Raw genomic sequence first — 22,448 nt, forward strand, 5'->3', positions numbered from 1 at the left:
GATTGTAACGAACGACAGAATTCCTTATAAGGACCGGATGGAGCTAGTTATATCGACTTTTTTACCTTTTAAACTGGAATTGTTAGGTTTTAGAGACAATTAGAAGACCTAACAATGTCCTTTTATAGAGTTGAAAATACATAAAATAACGTACCTACATAAATAACCTATATACGCCCCACTGCTAGGCACAGGCCTCCCGTCAATCAACCGGAGAGGTTATGGAGCATACTCCATCACGCTGCTCCACTGCGGGTTGGTGGAGGTGTTTTTACGGCTAATAGCCGGGACCAACGGGTTAACGTGCCCTCCGAAGCACGGAATCAACTTAGTTTTTCAGATCATCAGGTGATTCAAGCAAACAAGGGACATACTCACAAAGTGGTGTCGACAATGTCCCCATCGGGAATCGAACCCGGACCTCCAGATCGTGAGCCTAACGCTCTAACCACTAGTCCACAGTGGCTGTTAAGAATAGTTGTTGTTGGCTGTTAGTTGAAAATACAATACAATATATTATACAATTATAATATAATATAATACAATATACTTTATTGCACACAACATACAAAACAAATTTTACACACATGGACGAAAGATACAGTACAATCTGGCGGCCTTATTGCTAAGCAGCAACTTCTTCCAGGCAACCAGCGGCAAGCAAACATTCATCACAACTAAATACGCGTCCTTATAGTAAGTATCTAGTAAGTAGATTATGTCTATATTTCTGCATTTTGAAGACTTGAAAGTCGTAAGAGAGACGTGGTGGAATATGCTTCATATCCCTTCGGGTTGAAGAAGGGGAGGCGTGTGCCGAAAAAAAAACTCTTATCGGTGTAGCATTCTCCATGCTACTTTTTAGGGAAAAAATAGGGTAATAGGTTCCCTCTTGCCTACCGCCCAAAAAAAACTGTAAAACGCTTTGTCATTTTCAATTTAGCCGTAATATGTTGGACGCTGTTTGTTCAAATGTTCATAACAATATGCGCAAAATACATAGTAACCATATCTACTATACGAAACTGGAGCGGTGTAAGTAGGTACATCCAATTAACTCCTCTAATGAATACACTCTGTGGGTTAGCGGCGCTTGCGCAAAACAGTACTAGCTTGATTTATCTTCACTTCTCTTTTTGGTTGAAGACTTGTGTAGCTCTTTTAGAGCTGGTAGCTTATACACTCTCGCGCCCATACTCTCTAATGGGGTGCGCAGAGCCACACGTAATCAGAAGCTTTTTCCACGAAATCAAAAGATGGAAATGATGAAGCAAATAGAATAGTCTAGTTTCCAACTAGTCAAATCAGATATTTTTTACTAAACGTCAAAACACGAAATTACTATGAAAAAGCACACTTTGAAATTATAGAAAAACGCGATAAAATCTCGGACTTATGATTACGTTTTTCTTGATTCAAATTCATAAATAAGTTAAATAGAAAAAAGAAATGATTTTTCATTAATTTCTGGAAACACTGGGTTATGAATGACTCACGTGTTACCTATACGCCGTGTGGTAATTTGATTTAATTAATGTCATTTAATTTAATATACTAACATAGTTCGTAAGTCTTTATTGTTTTACTAACATAATAGGGATGCAGAAGCTGAAATAATAGTTTTATTATTATTATTAATTTTAGATCTGTCTTTATTTACTTATCACAATTTCATAATTTATCTTGTACCTAGTACACGACCCAATTCCAGTCTCCCCGGTGGGAAATAGGCGCGAGTTCATATATGTAATTATATCTTCTTATTTATGTATTCTGTCTTATTTATGCAAAATTGATTGAAAAAATTGCTTCTTCCGATTAACATCGGATTTTGATATCGCTATATCAAATTTTAAACCATTAAATGCAGCTCACCTAGGTATTATAGACATAAATCAAGCTTAGAGCTAAATTTAGTCTTTGTGACAAGTTAGTGTGAAAGGGATATAACGAAGTAGAATCCGATGTTGACCTAAATCTAACTTGAGTTTCTCTTAGCAACCATTTTAGATACATAAACACAAATAAACCTCTTTATACTTACATGAACACACGTTAATATTCCCTAACAGGGTCTTTGTAAAAGGAACTTAAATGCAAAATTCTATCTTCTCTTCTTATCGTGTGGGTTAGGTGAAATACCAGCCTCATCAACCCTGGTGTCAGGGTTATTATTGAGGATCAGGATTACTCACTTACATCAGTAAATAGTAACCGGGACCAACGGCTTAACGTGCCCTCCGTAGCACGGATCACTTTCGGACAATCAGGAGATCAGCCTGTAATATCCTAACCAAACTAGGGATCGCAAAGTGATTTTTGTGATAGGTTAGGCCACCGGGATTCGAACCCGGGGCATCCGGATCGTGAGTCCAACACTCAACTACAGAGGCCGTTATCCTATGATTAATAATGAATGTTATGAAAACAGATAATAATCTACTTTAAACTAAAAACGTTCTCTAATTCGATTTAAATTCAAATGATAATTTTAGCTCATTTTTTTAATGAATATTGTTATAAATAAAATGTTTTATTTAAATTAAATTCGAAGAAAATCGAAATTCAATTTGAAATTATTCCAAATATGAATTTTAAAACAGTTTTAAATTAATGCAAATTATGTGATAAATGGTAATAAAATTATGTCACCGAGTTATAAATCGAACCACAGATAAAATCGCATTTTCAAATGTGGAAAACTTTTTAAAACGTTATAGACTCCTCAATTTCGTATAAGCGTCAACTTTAAAAAGTTTTACATATAAAGCACTTTAAAGGCAATGGTCTGCATAAGTAAAATGCCAACGCAGTGGGTCTATTTGAATTATAGTGGGAATTCCATCAAATTTAAATATCTGAAGCTATCAATACCCACAAGGTATCAATTTCAAAGCACTTGTAGTGAAATATTAACATTAGCTGATTATATTATTATTTGAAACATTAGTTTTAGCCATTTGCATCTCATCATTGGGTGGGTCTTTTGGTCTTTTCCCTTAGGGAGCGTTCGGGGTGGGGGTCTTTAAAGTACCACGCATGGTCTCAGATCCGTCTAGCAAGGGGTTAGCCAAGTAGCAAAGGATTATGGCAATCAACAGTGACAGTAATAAAAATGACTGGGATTGACATAAAGTGACATGTCAATCCTGTATATTTTTATCACTGTCACTGTAGATTATCATAGTAGAGCCATGGTAGCCCGCTTTAAGGTCGCAGGTTCGAATCCAGCACAGGCCTAAACTATTGATTGTTAAATTTGTTTTCAAATTCATGTTTGGATCATAAATGATTATCACTGTGAAGGAAAACGTCGTGAGGAAATCCACATTCCCGAGAAATGCATTTTCGGAGGTATGTGACCTAACCTGTATTGGGCTGGTTTCCCTTCGCGGGTTGGAATGTCAGACAGGCTTCTGTAAAAAAAACCGGACCTGGAAAATCTTCAGGTTAGGTAAGCGGACCCTGTGAAAACGGGATAATGCTGGGAGATTGCAACTTGACTAAGACACCTGGATGATAAAGCTCTCCTAGACCAGCGGAGGAAAGATATATTTTTAGAAACTTAATGGAATTTCTCTTGCAGCAATCCTAACACACCACTTTCGCTTCATTCACTATCATCATAATATATCATCCGGCCGGTAGACTCTGCCTACCCCAAAGGGAAATATGCGTGATCTAAGAAAGAAAACAAAATCGCTGTAATAAAATCAATCTAAGTAGTACATAAAAGAAACTCGATAACTTGAAATCTTGATACTTGAACGAACCTATAAAATAACATAATCGTAAATTAGCACCGTACAAACATTTAACTTAGTGCAGCTTAAGTAATCCATAAAAGTCGGGGAGAATTTAATGTTGTTAGTGAGTATATTTTATAAGAACTTTGTCACGGAGTTGAATGAGAGTATAAAACAGCTGTGATCTATTACAGTTTGGACTCATTCAATCAAGAATTTATACGCGAATCAATCATGAATGTTGCTCCACATCGGTAGAGAGACACTTTACTTAGGTTGGCATTAATAAACTAATCTCACCTGAGACTGCCCTCAAGATCATGCTCAAGTCTCTGTTTTTATATGAGAACTGTCACATTGACATGATCTTAAGGGCATTGTCGAAGCTGAGATTAGTTTATTAATACCACGCTAAGACCTAGATGCAACTAATAATAAAATATAACTAAATATTAGAAAAGAAACCTTCTATCATCACCTATCGACACATCTAACTTCTGTTCCATTATTCCTTATAAGTCGCGAGCTAGAATTTTTTTAACTTAAAACTCGATTTTCTCAAAACTTGAATTTTGGAATTGTATTACTTTTCACCGACGGTACAGAATTAGAAGAGAAATAAAGACATAACCATCACATCATAGCATCACGCGACGAGCATAGAATAAGGAATAATACTACTACGTATAGAACGGCAACTCTCCGCTCCCCACCAGAGGCTGAGCTAGGTTTACCTCACCCCTCGATTTTACATTAGTCTCTTTAGTGTTTTGTGTGAAGTGTCCGGGGTGTGCCAGGATCAAGGAAATGTATATAGTATACACCCACTTCTCGCCAAGTATGTTTAAGTCCTATATAATAGAAGGCCTAATGCTATCAACCGGGTACAAATCCGATCCAAACGTGAAATCAAAGTCATAAAGTCGTTTTTTTTATTATTATTAGGTTACCAACAGTTACAATATTGTTGTGTTATTCTAAATGCGTAACCAATTAAAGGTAAACACAGCTAACAATTTTTATAAACTTAACAAGCGTGTGTGTGTGTGTGTGTGATTGAAATGGTGCAAATTACACTGCGATGTAAACCACGCGTTCTGAACAGGGCTATCACAGATTTTGTAGAAAGTGATATTTATAACTAAACGTTACATTAGGTTAAGTTAAGGTTCAAAACCTATACCTACATATTGAAATAACAAGAGAGACGTTTAACATTCTCTCTCTCTCTCTCTCTGGTTTCGAATAAAAAGACCCTCAGCAACAAATGATTTCCATGACATAACTGGGATCTGAACCGGGAATAGAACCCGGGACCTTTCACCAAAATATCTAGCCAGGGGTCGTCGCGGTCGACCAGAGAAGGAAGTTATCCACGTTGACAATATTAAAGAGCACACCATTGTGTAGTGGAATAAAATGACGTATGAGCCCGGAACAGCGTGGCGACGGCGCGGGCGCATCGACCATTGTCTCAAATTCGCCAAACAAACCGGTTCCGAAGATAATAGCATAAAATGATCGTCCACGCACGGTCAGAGAGATTCCAGACAAAAGTTTTGTTTTAGAAATACCCATTTTGTCTGTAGATAAAAATGGCGCGTGGTACGTGGAATTTGAAGGTGAAGGTGGTTAAAAGGTTAAAGAGAAAGCTTACGTAGATATTATAGAACCTAACAATATCACCATCGATGATTAGATGAATCTTATAATACAGAATCTAAGTACTTAGGTTGGTATTAATAAACTAATCTCAGATGAGACTGCCCTTAACCTCTCATATGCCGAGATACCAGACACAATAGATTTTACATTGTGTCTGGTCGAGATCCGCGTTCCGGCGTTCGAGTTATTAAGAGCGTGCTCAAGTCCCTGTTTTTATACAAAAACTGTCACATTGACGTGATCTTGAGGGCAGTCTCAAAGCTGAGATTAGTTTATTAATACCACCCTTAAACTTAAAATATAGCTCAACTCTAGCTTAAAGAACGAGTTATTATATTCAACGTTTCTATCTTCTTCTTCTATCGTGTGGGTTGTGAGGTGGATTGCCAACCCCATCAACCCTGGTGTCAGGATTACTATTGAGCCGCCAAAGGCCCGTGACATGGCTCATGTAACGACTACTTACTTACATCAGTAAGTAGTAACCGGGACCAACAGCTTAACGTGCCTTCCGAAGCACGGACTATCTTACTTTCGGACAATCAGGTAATAAGTCTGTAATGTCCTAACCACACTAGAGATCACAAAGTGATTTTTGTGATATGTCCCCACCGGGATTTGACCTCCGGATCATGAGCTCAAACCACCGGCCCACGGAGCGATTCTATAAAAGCCTACAAATAATAATAAATAAAACCCTAATAAATATTTCATTTCTTACTTGGAATGACCAAGAATCCAAAAACATCTTAAAAAATAAAAAAATATTTTACAAATCGAAGCCATAAATATTGAATTTCACAATTTTACAATACAAAACCAATACAGATAGCCAATTCCCGCTACCGAATATTAAATTTTTAAAGCAAAACCCAACAAATAAATCTTTAAACTACTTAAATAATAAGAAATTTGCATATTTTTAGCGATATGGGCAACTTATCGCGGTTGGTGGTAAACGCACAGTTTTAGTAGCAAATGATTTAAATTACACCAATTTGGTAGTCGAACACAAACAGCAAAATAGTTTTAAGGGAATACATAAATTAATAAAACAAAATCTAATTACTTCGGGTATTACCTTTAGAGAGTTAGTAACAATGAATTTATCTATGTTAGAAAAAATAAAAGTAATAATAATTTAAACAATAATATTTAAAAAAAATACATGTTACATATTTTACGTAACACCGAGAATTGATGTAATGAAATTTTTACGAATCTTGCAAGAACATTTTTTTATTATAAACAAAACAAGAAAAGCAAAACTAACAATCCAACAATAAAATTAATAAGAATTAAATTAATTATAAAATGTAAAGACGCTCAAACAGACAGTCAAAGTCGCAATTATAAAGTCCAACATGAGGCTAAGGAGACGCCCAAAATTGCACGCTTTTTTGGCTTAATCCCGTCGTGAACACAGCTTAAAACTCTTGCGCACGCCTCGAGACAACCGAGGTACAAAAAAAGCTTAATCTTTTTGCTGCGACTACCGACACGTAAATTGTTGAGGGCTCAGGACGTGGCGAGAATACCAAGGAGAGATTTTGGGACCTATGTTTATGGTAATTTGGTGCATAATGGAGATACACTCGGAATCAATTTCAGCTCATGTTAACCCGATGTGTTGCCTCGGTTACCATTTATCGTCCTCTATAGTTCCGCTCAATTTTTTCACCATAAAGATTGTTATGGGCATATTATGAGCGAAATTGCTCAAAATGGTAACGGGAAAAATTACCACAACCTGATTTAATATCTTGAAATTCTGTCTTTATAATTTTGAAAATATTTCGGTAATACGTGCAACATCTGAAGAATACTAACAGTAGCTAAATATTTCTTCGAAAGTTAAGGGGAACAAGAACAATTTATATCCTTCTGCTCCGTCTCGCGGTGAAGCTGTCTCATCTGAGCGTGTAATTATGAAAGAATCCAAAGACATTATTGAACACAATAAAGGTGCAACGTATACAACGTTTCAAAGAACAGCTTACCTACGCCAAACACCGTCTGATTCCAAGAAAATTTATGCCAGATGACAAAAAACGCGACCTGCTGTGATAGCCAGCCGTGTGATTTATATAAGGAAAAAATATCAAGCGGGAAAGAGACGCAGTCTGTATAATCAATGATAAAGAAAAGGATAGCTTAGATATAATCGCTGGAGATTGTCTTACAAAGCTCGCCGAAGAAAGGGCTCAAACTATGAGAAAAACAAAGTCTATTGCATTGAATAGAGCGTTGGTGTGTTTGTTTTTGTCAATTTTCCTTAAGTGACTTTTGAATCGACATGCTCATAGCTAAGGACCTTTAAGAAATACTACTGATAACGAAGTGGTTTCAAAACATAAAGTAAAATGAACCTCTGCTTAGTGTGAAATACGATTCAATGCGTTTAGCAATTGGGCAATCAACAAAAATTACTTAATTATTATTATTATTATTATAATTACTATAATTACTTAAAACAATGTAAAAATTACTTACTTCATAAAACCTATTCCGAATTGGATCTATTAAGTATAATTTCAGAAATTGTCTACCAGTAGGTAGCAATCATTGTTTCCGAAAATACAAATAGATATGAGTGTAAGAAGATGAAAAAAACACCTGTACGTGAGGAGGTGTAGTATGACGCCCAATTTCATGAGCCGATTAAAATCAAATATGATGCAATAGTCAGTGTAAGTGTTACCACTGAGAACAATTCCAAAACTATCATAGAGTTCTCACGCTCGAAGCCGAGTCATCTCGAAACGAATTTGAGGAAGTGACCGCTATTATCTTTTTCGAACTAAGTCAAACAAACCAAGAAAAAGTCGGACTTTTTTCTTTAGTTACAGTTAGAGTTGCGCTTGATATGATTCTGTGTGAGCCTTCTCTCGACAATGAGTCGTAAATCAAATATAAATGAGACACTTAATTTCTGAATTTAGAAGCAAAGTATTTATTAGTTGTCAACAATTTTAAAGGAAGAAATTCACCACAACTTAAGGAACAATACAAAATGTAGCGTGATTAAAATTGTGTTTTGAACTGTACATGTAAATGACAGATGTAATGTCAAGCAGTCGCCGTGCGGGGAGTCGCTGTCCACAATTCACATATCAATTTATCTAAAACAACGTAAAGTACTATAAACAGTCATCATTGATTTAGCTAAAATAAATGATGAAGATAACAAACCCAATCATACGAATTATGAAAAACCAACGTATAACAACTCACTAGAGTCAACAGTTACTGCTCCCAGCACTATATACCTAGCTCTAGCGTAACGAGGTAGTCAGGTATGAGAGGCTGCGATTAAACTAATGCACTTCTTACGGACTCCTTTATTATAAACGCATTACTCTTTAATGGACCCGCGGCGTCTAATACTTACTAGAAGATCGATTTTGAACTTAAAGGTGATTCTGATGACATAACACTTTCTAAAAATGTAGCATTTTCTTAAGTCATCTCACGCTGCGTCTCCTATGTTTGCTAGAGTGTACACATATACTAGATTATTACTTAATTTTTACACAATATTACTTTTAACTAGGTTCACATTGCCTTAAAGCTCGCGCTTTGCACGAGTTTTTTTTTTACTCTGAACTTGTATTACATTAAATTTTGCAATTGTGACACTGCAATGTCTTAAAATCACACAAATGAATTCGGACAAAAGAACGTCTTAAAGCGCAAAACGTGAAATGGTAATGTCACTTAAAATTCACGACCATTGTGCAACAGTCCTAACCTCACCTTGCTACACATTTGGACACCATCGACTTTCATTTACGCAAGCATCGTGTGAAGTTACCAAAAGAACTAAAGCAACCGCAATTTTAATGTCCTTTACTTCTTTTTTATAGATATTACGTTCCGTGCATACTATTACTATTATATGGTCATCTAACATTTAGTAATACAGCCTCATAAAGCTTTATGGTTCAATGTGAGAGAATTTGTATGCATTATGCATGCATGGAACTTGCTTTAAAGTACTACTTCTGCCTACTTCAAAGGCCTTGTTATATGCTCTATGACGCTTACTAACATCGCTTCCACTCGTTAAGAACTTGTGAAAAAGGGTTTTATGATAAGGGCATCAAAATCACTAATTAAATAATCCAAAGAAGCATCACTAGCGAGTTTATCTTTCTTGCAATTCAATAGTCACGGAATCTGCTTTAGATTTGCCATCCCTGCTCAATCAGCATCAAGATGGGTGGCCTATTCATCTGCTCTTCTTCCGTAATGACTTATCTGTTCTGAGCTCTGCAGCTAATGTTGGAGGCAATTCAATAGAACATGCAACATGTAGATTAGTCATAAGTAACGCGAGTACCATGTTTCATCACAATCATTGTACAAATAACGTTTTCGTGAGTGTAGCGACGTGTGCGCCGGCTGAGGGTCGCGGGTTCATTCCCGTCAACATTATTCTCGGAAACCAAAACAGTTTCGGCACTTGTTATGGGCCACAGTTCTCGTGTTTTTGATGTAATTTTTGTTTCTCTCAAAGTTAAATGTTCACTAGTATGTATAATATAGGTTGAAGACAAAAAAGACACAGTCAAAGTGTCAAAGTAGTTACTAACAACGCTTGAAATTCACATAATAAAACAAGTTCTGGGAAAGATCTAAGGGTTATACGAAATACGATCGGATAGGTCATCAATCTAAATAGTGAAGTGGATTAGATACCTTTAAGGGGAAACTCGAATGTTTTACAACGGGCCCTGCACTCTAAATCTGTAGGCAATATACAAGATCATTCGGATCGGCGATCATAAACCTCAAGCCACAACGTAACAATGGTCGAATACCGTAAACCGAATCAAGGAAGCAGCAATGATTGTACAATACACCTATAACCTATCTAGAGAAACTCATTACCTTATAATAAGTACAATGAGAACGTTGAAAATGTTTCTTGTTTTACTAACCAGCGTTCCTTGGCCGATATTATTGCTTCAACGTGAGTAAGTATAACCTAATCTAGTAAAAGTTAACATTCATTATTAAACAAGAAAAAATAATTCTTTCTAACAGACACTTTTATAACAATTGATACAATTATAATAGTGATTCTACCAAAGAACATGGGGGTTAAAAAGGCCATATCGAAGCAATTCCTCTACAAAAGCAATATTGCTATTTGACATTTGTTTGCATTGCGCACTTACTTTTATATGCGCAAATGTCAAATTGCAGTATTGCTTTTTAGATGAATTGCTTCGATATGGCCTTTTTAATCCCCTAGAATTATAGCACTTGAAGTCAAAAAGGATGCATTATTACCTTCCTTTAAAACCTTCAAAGCTTTTATGCTACTAATGGCTGTAGGCGGAGTTCTATACGATTGTCTGATCGAATCGAAATTGATTTTGTAAAGACAAAGTGCTGGCTGGATATTACGAATAATTTGAAGGATAGCCACGAAATATATGAAGCGTAATGATATTGAATAGGATCGTCGATAAACGTTGTACCTTTAATCCCATTGCGTTCCGGACAACAGAACTTATATAGATAATTCCAGGGACACGTGCAGGGGCCATGGGGCACAAATTGTTATTTTTATTTAAGCGATGCGCTCTCTCACCCCTTGTATTAAGGACCTTAATAATAATAGCATCTGTTGACAAGTTGTGAGAATAACAAAAATGGGAATTTTATCTTTAATACTTAAATGAAATCCCATACCATTTATTATTACCATCACTATCATGTATTTGTTACCCTACACACTTTAAAGGATCATAAACCAATGATTTTCGAAATGTTTCCGAATTCATTGGATTTTAACTGACCCTCAAATGCTCAGCGGTAAATGAAAATATCATGAGGCAAAACAACATTCTCAAGAAATGTAATCTACTTAACCTGTGTTGGGCTGGTTTTCCCTGCTTGGAAGATTAGACAAAAAACCCGGAGTTGTTGAATCTTCAGGTTTGGTAAGCGGACTCTATGCACCAGAGCGATGAAGATGAAAATGATCAAATTGAAAGGATGGCGCTGTACTGCTTCTAGTGTTTTCTTCTACTACAACATCTTCCGACATTGCTGTAGAGTAAATATGACCTCTGGCAAGTTCATTATCATCATCCTATCAGCCTTTAACAGTTCATCAGCTTATAGCCTCCACTTTCAATCTTAATGTTTAAACATTAGGATAACTTTTCCCCATTCTTGACTTTTGAATGTTTTTTTTTCATCAATCTCAATGAAAAAAACGAAGATGCACAGAAATACTTTGCCGTTTATTGGTACTTAGGATGCGTACACGCATGACATCAGCGGAATCTGGGCCGAACGCCCACTTCCATTAGCAGTTCACCGACTCCGTCTAGACGAACAGGTAGTGGACATACGAAACTGAGGTTCAAGACTACTTGGACATCAATATAAAGAATATCATCGACTATTTTATATCGACCTCAAGATGAAACTTGGACAAGGGTCAAAATTATTTGGACTTTAATACCAAGAATACAGTCAGCAATTTTAATTTGACCTCGGGCTGGAGTTCTATAGACTTGATGGCATATAGATAAAGGAATGACATTGCAGATATTATGGGTATTGTCTCATGATGCCTACTAGATGGTTTGGCGATAACAAAGTGACATTGTATATATAGTAATGAATAAAAATAAAAGGTCGAAGGAACGACCGCCTGTGACTATCACTTTGTATTTATTTAAGACAAATGTTATTACGGACACGCAAAGTCGGACAATCTTTCCAGTATCTTAGTAGACCTAGTCATTGTATTATTCTTTGAATATTGAATATACAATATCTCATTCCAATATCTCGTGTCATTCTTTTTAACCTACGTTGTATGGTCACGAGCATTAATAATGTATACACTATGGTACCATGTCACATTAACTTTTATGACAAATTGAACTGTAAGTCTCACTAAATGTCAAATATGTTAGTGCGACAGAGTCCTAAAGTGGGTACATTATATTGCTCATGACTGTACAGAGTTTTGCAGTTATATATAATATATCTGTTTACCTTTGTTTGCATTACCATGTTCTAGAATATCATTATTATTTAATTTTATCACTAGCTGTTGCCTGCGGCTTCGCTCGCGTTAAATTCGGGGTACTACGGTTCAAAAAATAAGGCAGGTAGATTTCGTTGGTAACAAAGACCAAGAGCTTCCTACCATGAAAACTGTAAAAAGTCCCCCCCCCCCTTTGAAGGGGTTGGGGGCAGATTTAAAAAAAAAATTATCAAGATTTTTTTGTTAGTCACAAATAGTTCGCGCACCAATTTTTAGCTTTCTACCTTGAAAATTGCGGAATGCTCCGTACAAACTTCCACCTTCCATTTTAGGAAAGTGAGGATTTAGAAAGAGACAAAAGGTAGCCTATGTCACTCTCCATCTCTTCAACTATCTCCATTTAAAAAATCACGTCAATCCGTCGCTCCGTTTTGCCGTGAAAGACGGACAAACAAACAGGTGCACATTCTTTCGCATTTATAATATTAGTATGGATAGCCTTGGTATCCTACTTTATTAATGTACCACCATCAATTCAGATGACATGTTGGCGAAGGAGTAACAATAAATAAGTAACTTAAGGTCAACATCCGTATATTGCGCCAACTAAGTATTTGAATTAGTCTAAATATATAAAAGGAGAAACTGACTGACTGACATATCAACGCACAGCCTAAACGGCTAAACGTAGGCACTTGAAATTTGGAAGGGATGTAGCTTAGGTACCGTAGAAGTTCACTAAGAAAGGAATTCCTGAAATTCCCACGGGAACGGGAATTAGCGGGAAAATCCTTTTGTATGCAAAATAGTTCTCTTTTATAACACGCCACGCGGACGAAGTCGCGGGCAAAAGCTAGTCTATTATATGACTCAGCTCACTACGTTGCTAGTGCCTCGCATATGTTTTAATTGACCGCTGACTGAACTTTGCAATCACAGATTACAAATTCTGTTCCTGTCCATGTAATTTAAATTATCGTTTATATTATAAGTGTTATTATGTATATTATTATTAACAATATAAGTATCATTATGTATACCACTACTGCCCTATTTTTCTCAAAAAAGTAGCATGGAGAATGCTGCACTCATCGGTGCAGCATGCTCTTAAATTAGTGTTGATTATTTATATCAGAAATTCGATGCTTATTCATTATACTTAGGACCAGCCACCAGGACACCATGTTAGCGCAACCACGGTCGCGTCACCAGCAAAATGTATGTCATTATAAAAACGCTACCCTGGTGGCGCCACCATGATGTCCTAGAGATTTTTACTCAAGATCAGTCAAATATAAAAATAACAACAAAACGCATAGGAATTTTGAAATGATTAACACATGAAATAAACATGCAATCCTACAAAATGACGGTTTCGATCACAACAAACCTAACACTAAACTAACCATCAACACTCAGCATATTTTAGATGCCACCACCACACAATTAGATAAGGCAAATGCTTGTTTGCTCCATAGCAATTTCCTCGGTCCAACGACGGTCTTCGCGCCTTCCTATCTTGGCACTGGTATACCATAAGAGGCCAGGGATTTTAATGAGGTCCACAAATGAGGAGAACAAAGGATCCGCGACGTACGCCACACGCTTGGAGTTACTAAGGTATTGTTTGGAGTGAGCGAGAATTTTGTGAGAATCGGAAAAATGTGAGACGTGATGAAGGATAATTTACAAAGCATCGAATTCGTGTTGTAGAAGGTTGCCAACTTATAACATGAACGTCTCATTGCTAGTCATAGACCTCCGTTAATCTCTCAGTAAGTCCCGCTGCGGATTTATCGAGCAATGTCTTTTAAAATTAGATATTTATTTAGAGCACATTTATAAAATTAGAATGGCGCAAGGGACTATAAAGCGCACCATGTTATGGATGCCTAACATGGTAGATCGTATACTAAACTTCAGAATTCGACAACGCTTTAAAATAGAAGATGTAGTAGGTATACGAATCGCTAGGCTTAAGTGGAGATGGGCAGGACACTCGGTGGTCATCCCGTGACCATGGTACTTGCAACAGTGTTGAAATATATCCCTGATTCTCATATCCCTGATTCTGACGCGGTAAAAACCCGGTATTACGTGTTTTAATTATAAAAATCTCAAACAAGTTAAGCTTTTTAAAATTTTGGAAATCATAGAACATACATACATACATAAACTCACGCCCGTAATCCCTAATGGGGTGGGCAGAGCGACAAGTAATCAAAGACAACTAGCAGCCACTGTTGGTACGAAAAAAGTCGTAAATAAGTAAATAATCGAAATCATAGTACAAACAGAAGAAACCATACAAGATGGAGACTGCCTAAAAGCAAACATTTAATTTTATCAGACATAACAGAAAATGCTAGTGTAAAGTCTTAGTACGGGCTTAAAGTTAGTGTGAACTCGATTCTTCCCTTAACATATAAGGCTATCTGATAAGAGCTCACTGCACTTTATTAAAACAATATTAAAAACCGGTTCCATACACACATAAAACAAAGAGGAAGTTATTAAAATAAGTTGTAAGTATTACATACAATAAATGTAAACCATTGTGAGTTGCAAATTTAAGTGACTTTGCAACTTAAATTTGCAACTGGATTAGGATTGCAAATAACTTACAAGTAAAGTTGTAAAAAAGTTGATCTATTTCCTTATTGAGTTAAACTGGTTGTAAGTAGCTTTTTTATCGCTTCACGTTAATTCAAACATTATAGAGAAAACATTATAGATAAAACCTACAGTGCCCCTATTTTCTTAATGACCTTAAGCAATCATCGCATTTAGAAAGAAAGAACGTTCAAACGTAAATTTCCGTACAAACGAATGCTAATTTCCATGTTCTTAATAATTAGATTTGTCATGTATCAGAATTCGAATTCAGAACTACAATAAAGTACTTTGTTTAGTTTAGTTATAAATAAAACGTTTTTTTTGTTAAATTCTTAATTATTCCAACACAGAATTTGAATTTAGAACTAAGTACTTTATTGTAGTTCTGAATTCAAATTTTGACACGATAAATCTAATAAATAATGAACTTGGAAATTAGCATTCGTCAAATCTACAATATGTCATGAGTAATTTCATTTTAATCGCATTGCCTCTTTAACTGCACAAGTGTCTCCCTCAAAAAGCATCAGCAAATTAAAAATTGTAACCAAGCCTGAATAAATTAACTACCTAAACCAACGTCACAAGTGAAATTCATTATTGTAACATACAATAGCACTTTTAACGGACGCACGCCATAAGTGTGTGCTGTTTAGGGTACCGTAACATGAACCTACTGCTAAGCTTTTATTGTTGATAATAAACGCCTCTATCGCGCGGGTTTTCCCTTCGCAGGTTGGAAGATTAAATAAGCAGTCGCTTCTGTAAGAAACCGGACCTGTCAAATCTTCACGTTAGGTAAGCGGACCCTGTGAAAAACGGGGCAAGCAACGCTAGAGAGATGAATAAAAATAATAAAAGATAAAATAATCAGGGATCTTCAAACAAGGAACCTGTTTTTAGTTATTTTGCACTATGTTGAATTTTAACGGCCTCCGTGGTGCAGTGGTTGAGCGTTGGGCTCACGATCCGGAGGTCCTGGGTTCGAATCCCGGTGGGGACATATCACAAAAATCGCTTTGTGATCTCTTGTTTGGTTAGGACATTACAGGCTGATCACCTGATTGTCCAAAAAGTAAGATGATCTGTGCTTCAGAAGGCACGTTAAGCAGTTGGTCGCGGTTACTACTTACTGATGTAAGTATGTAGTCGTTACATGAGCCGTGTCAGGGGCCTTTGGCGGCTCAATAATAACCCTGACACCAGGGTTAATGAGGTTGGTAATTCACCTCACAAACCCACACGATTTTGAAAAAAGGTAAATTCAATTACAAATACCAAATACTTATACAGATTCATGCTTAGTTTAAATCGTACTTGTACTAAGAATACCAAAGTGAATATAAAAAATATGTACGATACGGAACCGTCAACCCACGAGTACAACTCGTATTTGGCGAGCTTTTTTTGTCCTTTTCCCCTTTTGATCGCAATTAAGAAGGGTCCGCACATCTGTTCGATGCGCTATGCACTCCTGCGCATATTGTCATGCGGCCGTGTGGGTGATATGAATTTTATAAGATGCACCTTTTTCATTCATGTTGTTTTTTTTCTTAAGATATTTACTGACGTAGTTGGTGTTACTTTATGAAATTATGAGATGGGTGTTATTGTAACAACTTAGATTTGTAGGTACCATAAGGTGCAAAAGTCCAATCAGTTTCTTGCGAAGTAATAAATTAACTGGTTGCACTTAAGACCTCCTGGTTACATGTCGTTTCTGTAATAGACCAGAAACACCTACAAAAACATAAATTTTATAATTATGATACCGAATGGTTCATGATTTCACCACTGTTTACAAATAATTCGTTGGGCTCAGTGACTGCACATTTGTACATGTCAGTGAAACGGATAGGTTAGATTCCAAGGGCTTTATTAGCAAAGTTGCAAATTATTATAAAAACGACAGTGTAGTCGAATAAAATAGAGGCCTGAACCCAGGATGCTTAAAATGCGGTATTAACTAAAAAAACAAAACACAAAAAAACAGACAAAAGAGATGAAAATATCATCCAAATTATCGATATCGTAACCTAGTCTATTTACACAGCCGTGGTAGCCCCGTTGGAAGAACGCTTAACTCTCATTGTAAGGTGGCAGGTTCGAATCCAGCACGGACCTAAACCTATTTTCGAATTCATGTTTGGATCATAAATGATTATCACGTGCTCAACGGTGAAAAACATCGTAAAGAAACCCGCACACGCGAGAAATGCATATCGGAGGTATGTTACCTAACCTAACCTATATTGGGCTGGGTTTTCCTTCGCGGGTATGAAGGTCAGACAGGCAGTCGCTTCTGTAAAAAACCGGACCTGTCAAATCTTCAGGTTAGGTAAACGGACCCTGTGAAAACGGGATAACGCTAGGGAGATGATAATAACCTAATGTATTAACCCACATAATTACAGGAACAATTAAATATCGAACAGGAAGGTAGCAAGGCCGATATTGCCTTGCCCAGAAGGGGGCGCTAACGTATGTTTTGTAACGGTTTTTGTGGTGAATTCATAGGACAGTAAGGGTACTATAATTTGTTACTGGGAGTGCTATTGATCAGTCAAATGAAATAGATAAAAAACCGGACCTGTCAAATGTTCAGGTTAGGTAAGCAGACCCTGTGAAAAACGGGTTAATGTTAGAGATGATGAGTCAAATGAAATAGATGAAGGTGAAAATAATATAGAAATTGCAGATGCAGGAAATGTATATAATGAATTCTACTCAAAATTTGTTTACGCTATGAAACTGAGGAAAGCGATCAATAAAATATCAAATATTCTGAAGGTTGATAATCGCATCACAACACACAAAGTAAATGATGTACTCAATATAAAGCAGCCTCGGTGTTGTAGTGATTACAGCGTTAGCCTTTGGAGGTCCGGGTTCGATTCCCGATAGGGACGTTGTCGAAATCTTTGTGAGACAATTTTTTGTTTGGTAAGGACATTGCAGGCTTGAATCACGTGACTGCCATAAAAAGTAAGATGATTCCGTGGTTTCGAGGGCACGTCAAGCCGTTGGTGCCGGCTATTAGCCGTAAAATCACCTCCACCAACCCGCAGTGGAGTAGCGTCGTGGATTATGCTCTATACCCCTCCGGTTGATTGAGGGGAAGCCCAGCATTGGGACGTATATGTATAGGGTGTTTATGTTATGTTATGTATAAATTCTTACTTAATTCTTAAAAGTTCATAATAAATTACAAGTAGCATGTATTTAGAAGTAACTGATCGAATCAAGTATATATTTCTTCCTGTGACAAGTGGTCATTTATAAAACCGTAAAGATATTTGGCGAATATGCAAATCACCTGCAACAGTACATGCGCATGCGGCGACTTTGAATGCAGTCTTTGGCGCTGACAGATCACATGGCTCCAAATTAGCAAGTCGCTACTTAATCTTATTTTTACAAGAATTCGTTTAAAACAAATTGTGAAGCAGTGAATAAGGAGTCACAAATAACGAAGACGAAATCCCAAATCTATTATTTGAAATGAAATACAAAAAAGTACAAATTGTTAAAAGTATTTTATTTTGTCAAAGGCAAGGAATTTTAGTTCTTATGATTGAATTAAATAAATAATAACAATAATGAAAATATAGTTGATTTTACATGTACTAATGTAGACATTTGCTAGGTAAGCGTGATCCACCCTAGACCACATCGTCATTTACCATCAGGTGATATTGTGGTCGAACGCGGGCCTATAATAATAAAAATATCCTACACCTATTAAATCAAATCATAGATACACACATACACAAAATCGTAATGCTGTAGCGAAGAAACGCTTTACCGTAAACGCACTCAAAAAAGCTTGCCTGCTGAAAAAGGACTACACTACAGAAACTATCATATCTGTTCAGAAGATAATAAATCTACTTACTTGCAAAAATATTCCCCACGCGGTGACGAGAGGCAGGTCCCGCCATTTTTGCATGGTGACGGTGAGCACGATACGAAACCTGTGAAAAAAAAAAACATAAAATGTCAGCAAAATGTGCAAAAAAGTGCGCAGGATTGATGGGGGCACTTTAGGTAATGTCGTGATGACGTATTGAGAATGAGTGAGATTTAATCTTTAGGAGACGGTGGAAGAGAGGTGAGTGTTGAAGTTGTCCAACTAAGAAGTTAACGGCTGTTTTTTCTGTTTCGTTAGAGGGAGTCATACTACTTTATAAGTTGAAACAACTAACATGTAACTTAATGCCAAAGAGCGTTAGCAAATTCAACAATACAAATTACAACAAAAGACACGGAATGCACGTTAAGCCGTTGGTCCCGTTTACTACTTACTGATGGAAGTATGTAGTTGTTACATAAGCCATGTCAGGGGCCTTTGGCGGCTCAATAATAACCCTGACACCAAGGTTGATGAGGTTAGTATTCCGCCTCATAACCCACACGATAAGAAGAAGAGATATAAAACACATACCTAATATGTAATGTTAGAATTGAGATATCATTTTGATAATTGGGACTTTTGCGGCTAAAAGTATACGTCCCACTTTGCATGTTAATTTTCTTCTCAATGAATGAACAAAACTACATTATAAGACATACGCACGCATATTTTCCGTTACAGTAGACAGAAGCCACAGATACAATGATTATGTCAATATTTTTAAACATAAAGAATCAAACGGAAACAGCAAAACAGCACCCGAAACAAAACTCAACAATACAAACAAATATACCGTGAGACCCTTTGTAAGTCTACGAATGAAGCAACTAATTGGACCGACAAAACATAAGAATATTAACATTCAAATTAAGGTAATGAGGTCAGAATGAATGTTTGTAGTATGTCAAAAGAGCCTCTATGTCAGAGACAAGGATTTGAATAAATTATGCTAAAACTTGATGAGCTATTAGATACTAGTGGTAAAAAACTGGAACTAAAGATGAGAAGTAGATGTTTAAAAGTGCTAGAATGTCGGAGTAGATTATGATTATGTTTTAGAACTCTAAATTTCGAACATGATACCTACTAATTTCGATACTTCACTACATTAGATGCAGCCAATTTATCTTAAACTTCTTTTTTTAACCTTACTGCTAATTTTATACAAGGAAGGTTAGAATCGAAACTAAAAAAATACATTATGATAATAGAAGCAGTTGACACGACTTTTATCCCGCATTTTTGGGATGTAGCACCGTTGCCTTCAAAATTAAATTTTCGTAAATGTGTCTTAAGCACGATTCTTTCACAGCATCCAAAAGCTGCGATGTGTATCTTCTCGAGGTAGATTGCAATCAAATTTTTTGTCCATAAGATTTTTGCGGCAGATCCGAAGATAACAGGACACTGGCCCCTCCATTAGCAGATAAGCAATAAAATGTTTTTGTCGGTGCCAGACTGATTTGCATAGAAATACAGTTTTGTTGATAGCAGGACAATACTCTGAAACGTTTTGATAATTGTGTGCAGTTTTATTTGATGTTTGTTATGAATATGAAAGTAAGTATATGAATCTTGGAATATGAATCAAACATGAAGTTGACAAGTCTTTTTTTAATGATACTACGACGAAAAAAAAAGACTTTAAGAAATGAAATAGATCACCAACACATTACAATAGTCCAAAATAATACAATAGAATTAGACTTCGAAGAAAATATAATAAAAAATCTGGATACCAAATTGGAGACGTCCCTAGAAAATGTTCAGTACGATATATCCTGAACCGGAGTGCGTGTATGAAACGATTGATGAATGTTGAGGAAGCAAGAGAAGTGTGTCAGGATCGAAGCACATGGAATTCCATAGTCTCTGCTTACTTGAAATAGGCGTGAGTTTATGTATGTGTTTAAATTACATAGCAAAACCTCACTACTATATCACAATTGGGGTAGTCAAAGTTACATCGCAAGACGAACTAAGCACCCACACCTCACCGAGCTTTCTGTTAGACGAAACGTCCGTCGTGTACGTCCGTCGTGTACGTCGTGTTTATGTCCTTTGTATATGTCGTTGTGCAATAAAGTATTATTGATTGATTGATTGATTGATTGAAACGTAACAGGTGGTGGTATTGGCGTCTATAATGAATAATGACTAGCCAACTGTGTTAGTGAATGAAATAAAAAACAATGAAATGTTAATAGCACAACCGTACATTAAACAACAAAAACATGTTCGCAATTTATTGAATCCTTACAAGATAATTTTTTAAACAAAAATAACACAGTAAACGATGGAAAGGAAGTGTCGTTCAGTAAGTTAATTATTATACAGGACATCAACACTGGTAAGATGAGACACAATCAGAGATCAATCAGTATCTGGACCACCCAGGAACATGAGATAAATATCACAGCGAAATTATTCAATAATACGAACAAAATCCGCCGGATACACTCAATGACACCGAACAGTTGTTTTCGCCGCTTTGTTATAAATGCTTTAAAGGTGTTATTATGAGCAAAACGAGACAAGATAATTGTAAAATCTCAATGCCTGTTTAATAGTTGCTAATAATTAACAGTCTGCTAGATCTTATCTGGCAGATGTAGCCAAAACATTATATTATATTAGTATATGTATGTATGTGTAAAACCGCGCATTAGACAAGCTAGGTGCAAAAATTTTTGGTCTCAATCGTTCTATCTGCTCAGCCTATATCCACCCACTGCTAGGTATAGGCTTCCTCTCTTGCACGCCATCCTTTCCGGTCCTCAATTTTTACCCGAAATTAAATTAAATCGATGTTTTGTTGAAGAAAATCTCATTGAAGAAGTTTTCACTTTTTGGCGACGCTGACATAGACCAGTCTATCATAGATACCCTTGTAGCGTTTATACATTTTCACCACAACATCAACGCGAAGAGCGAGGTCAAGTTGTCTTCAGACTACCATCCCTAAGTGTGGTAGGTATGTTAAAACACGTTCTGGTAGACAAGCAATCTTTCTTCTCACGGGTTATGTAAAGGTACAACTCTATTAATGCTATTTTACTCAAAACAACTCATGTTATATAACACATTTTTCACATGTTTATCTATACCAAGAACTAGTTGGCCAATTTTTTAATGTTCATAAATCAGTCATTCAAGTTTGGCAATCGTGTAATCTTGTTATCTTTATCATTAAATACATATTTATGGGAAATTTTAACGACCACATTTGGACATTTCACGATAGTTTCTTTAACACTTATGTCAATATGATTATCAAATTGTAGTACTTTTTCGGCGTTTCGCTAAAGCATTGTAAATATAAGGTTATTCCTGTTGTTACCATATTACATAGTTTGTTTTCCGATACCATTATCAAGTTTTAGTACTTTGTTACAAAAATTCGTCGTTATTAAATTTCGTTTGCATGTATTTATTTGTAATTAATTGTACGATATTCTAATTTGCACCCGCAATCTTTGAACTTTTACTT

At 36.3% G+C, this 22,448-nt stretch overlaps 1 protein-coding gene across 1 annotated transcript in view; it reads right to left on the minus strand.

Moving 5' to 3' along the window:
• LOC126379723 (neurogenic locus Notch protein) overlaps positions 1–22,448 on the minus strand; it is a 189,921-nt gene that overhangs the window by 103,621 nt on the left and 63,852 nt on the right. Inside the window, exon 2 of the mRNA XM_050028541.1 lies at positions 18,941–19,019. Within this exon, the coding sequence (XP_049884498.1) occupies positions 18,941–19,019 (79 nt within the window). The remainder of the gene's footprint in view (positions 1–18,940; positions 19,020–22,448) is intronic.

The sequence above is a fragment of the Pectinophora gossypiella genome, chromosome 3 (assembly GCF_024362695.1).
Source record: "Pectinophora gossypiella chromosome 3, ilPecGoss1.1, whole genome shotgun sequence".
Lineage (NCBI taxonomy): Eukaryota > Metazoa > Arthropoda > Insecta > Lepidoptera > Gelechiidae > Pectinophora > Pectinophora gossypiella.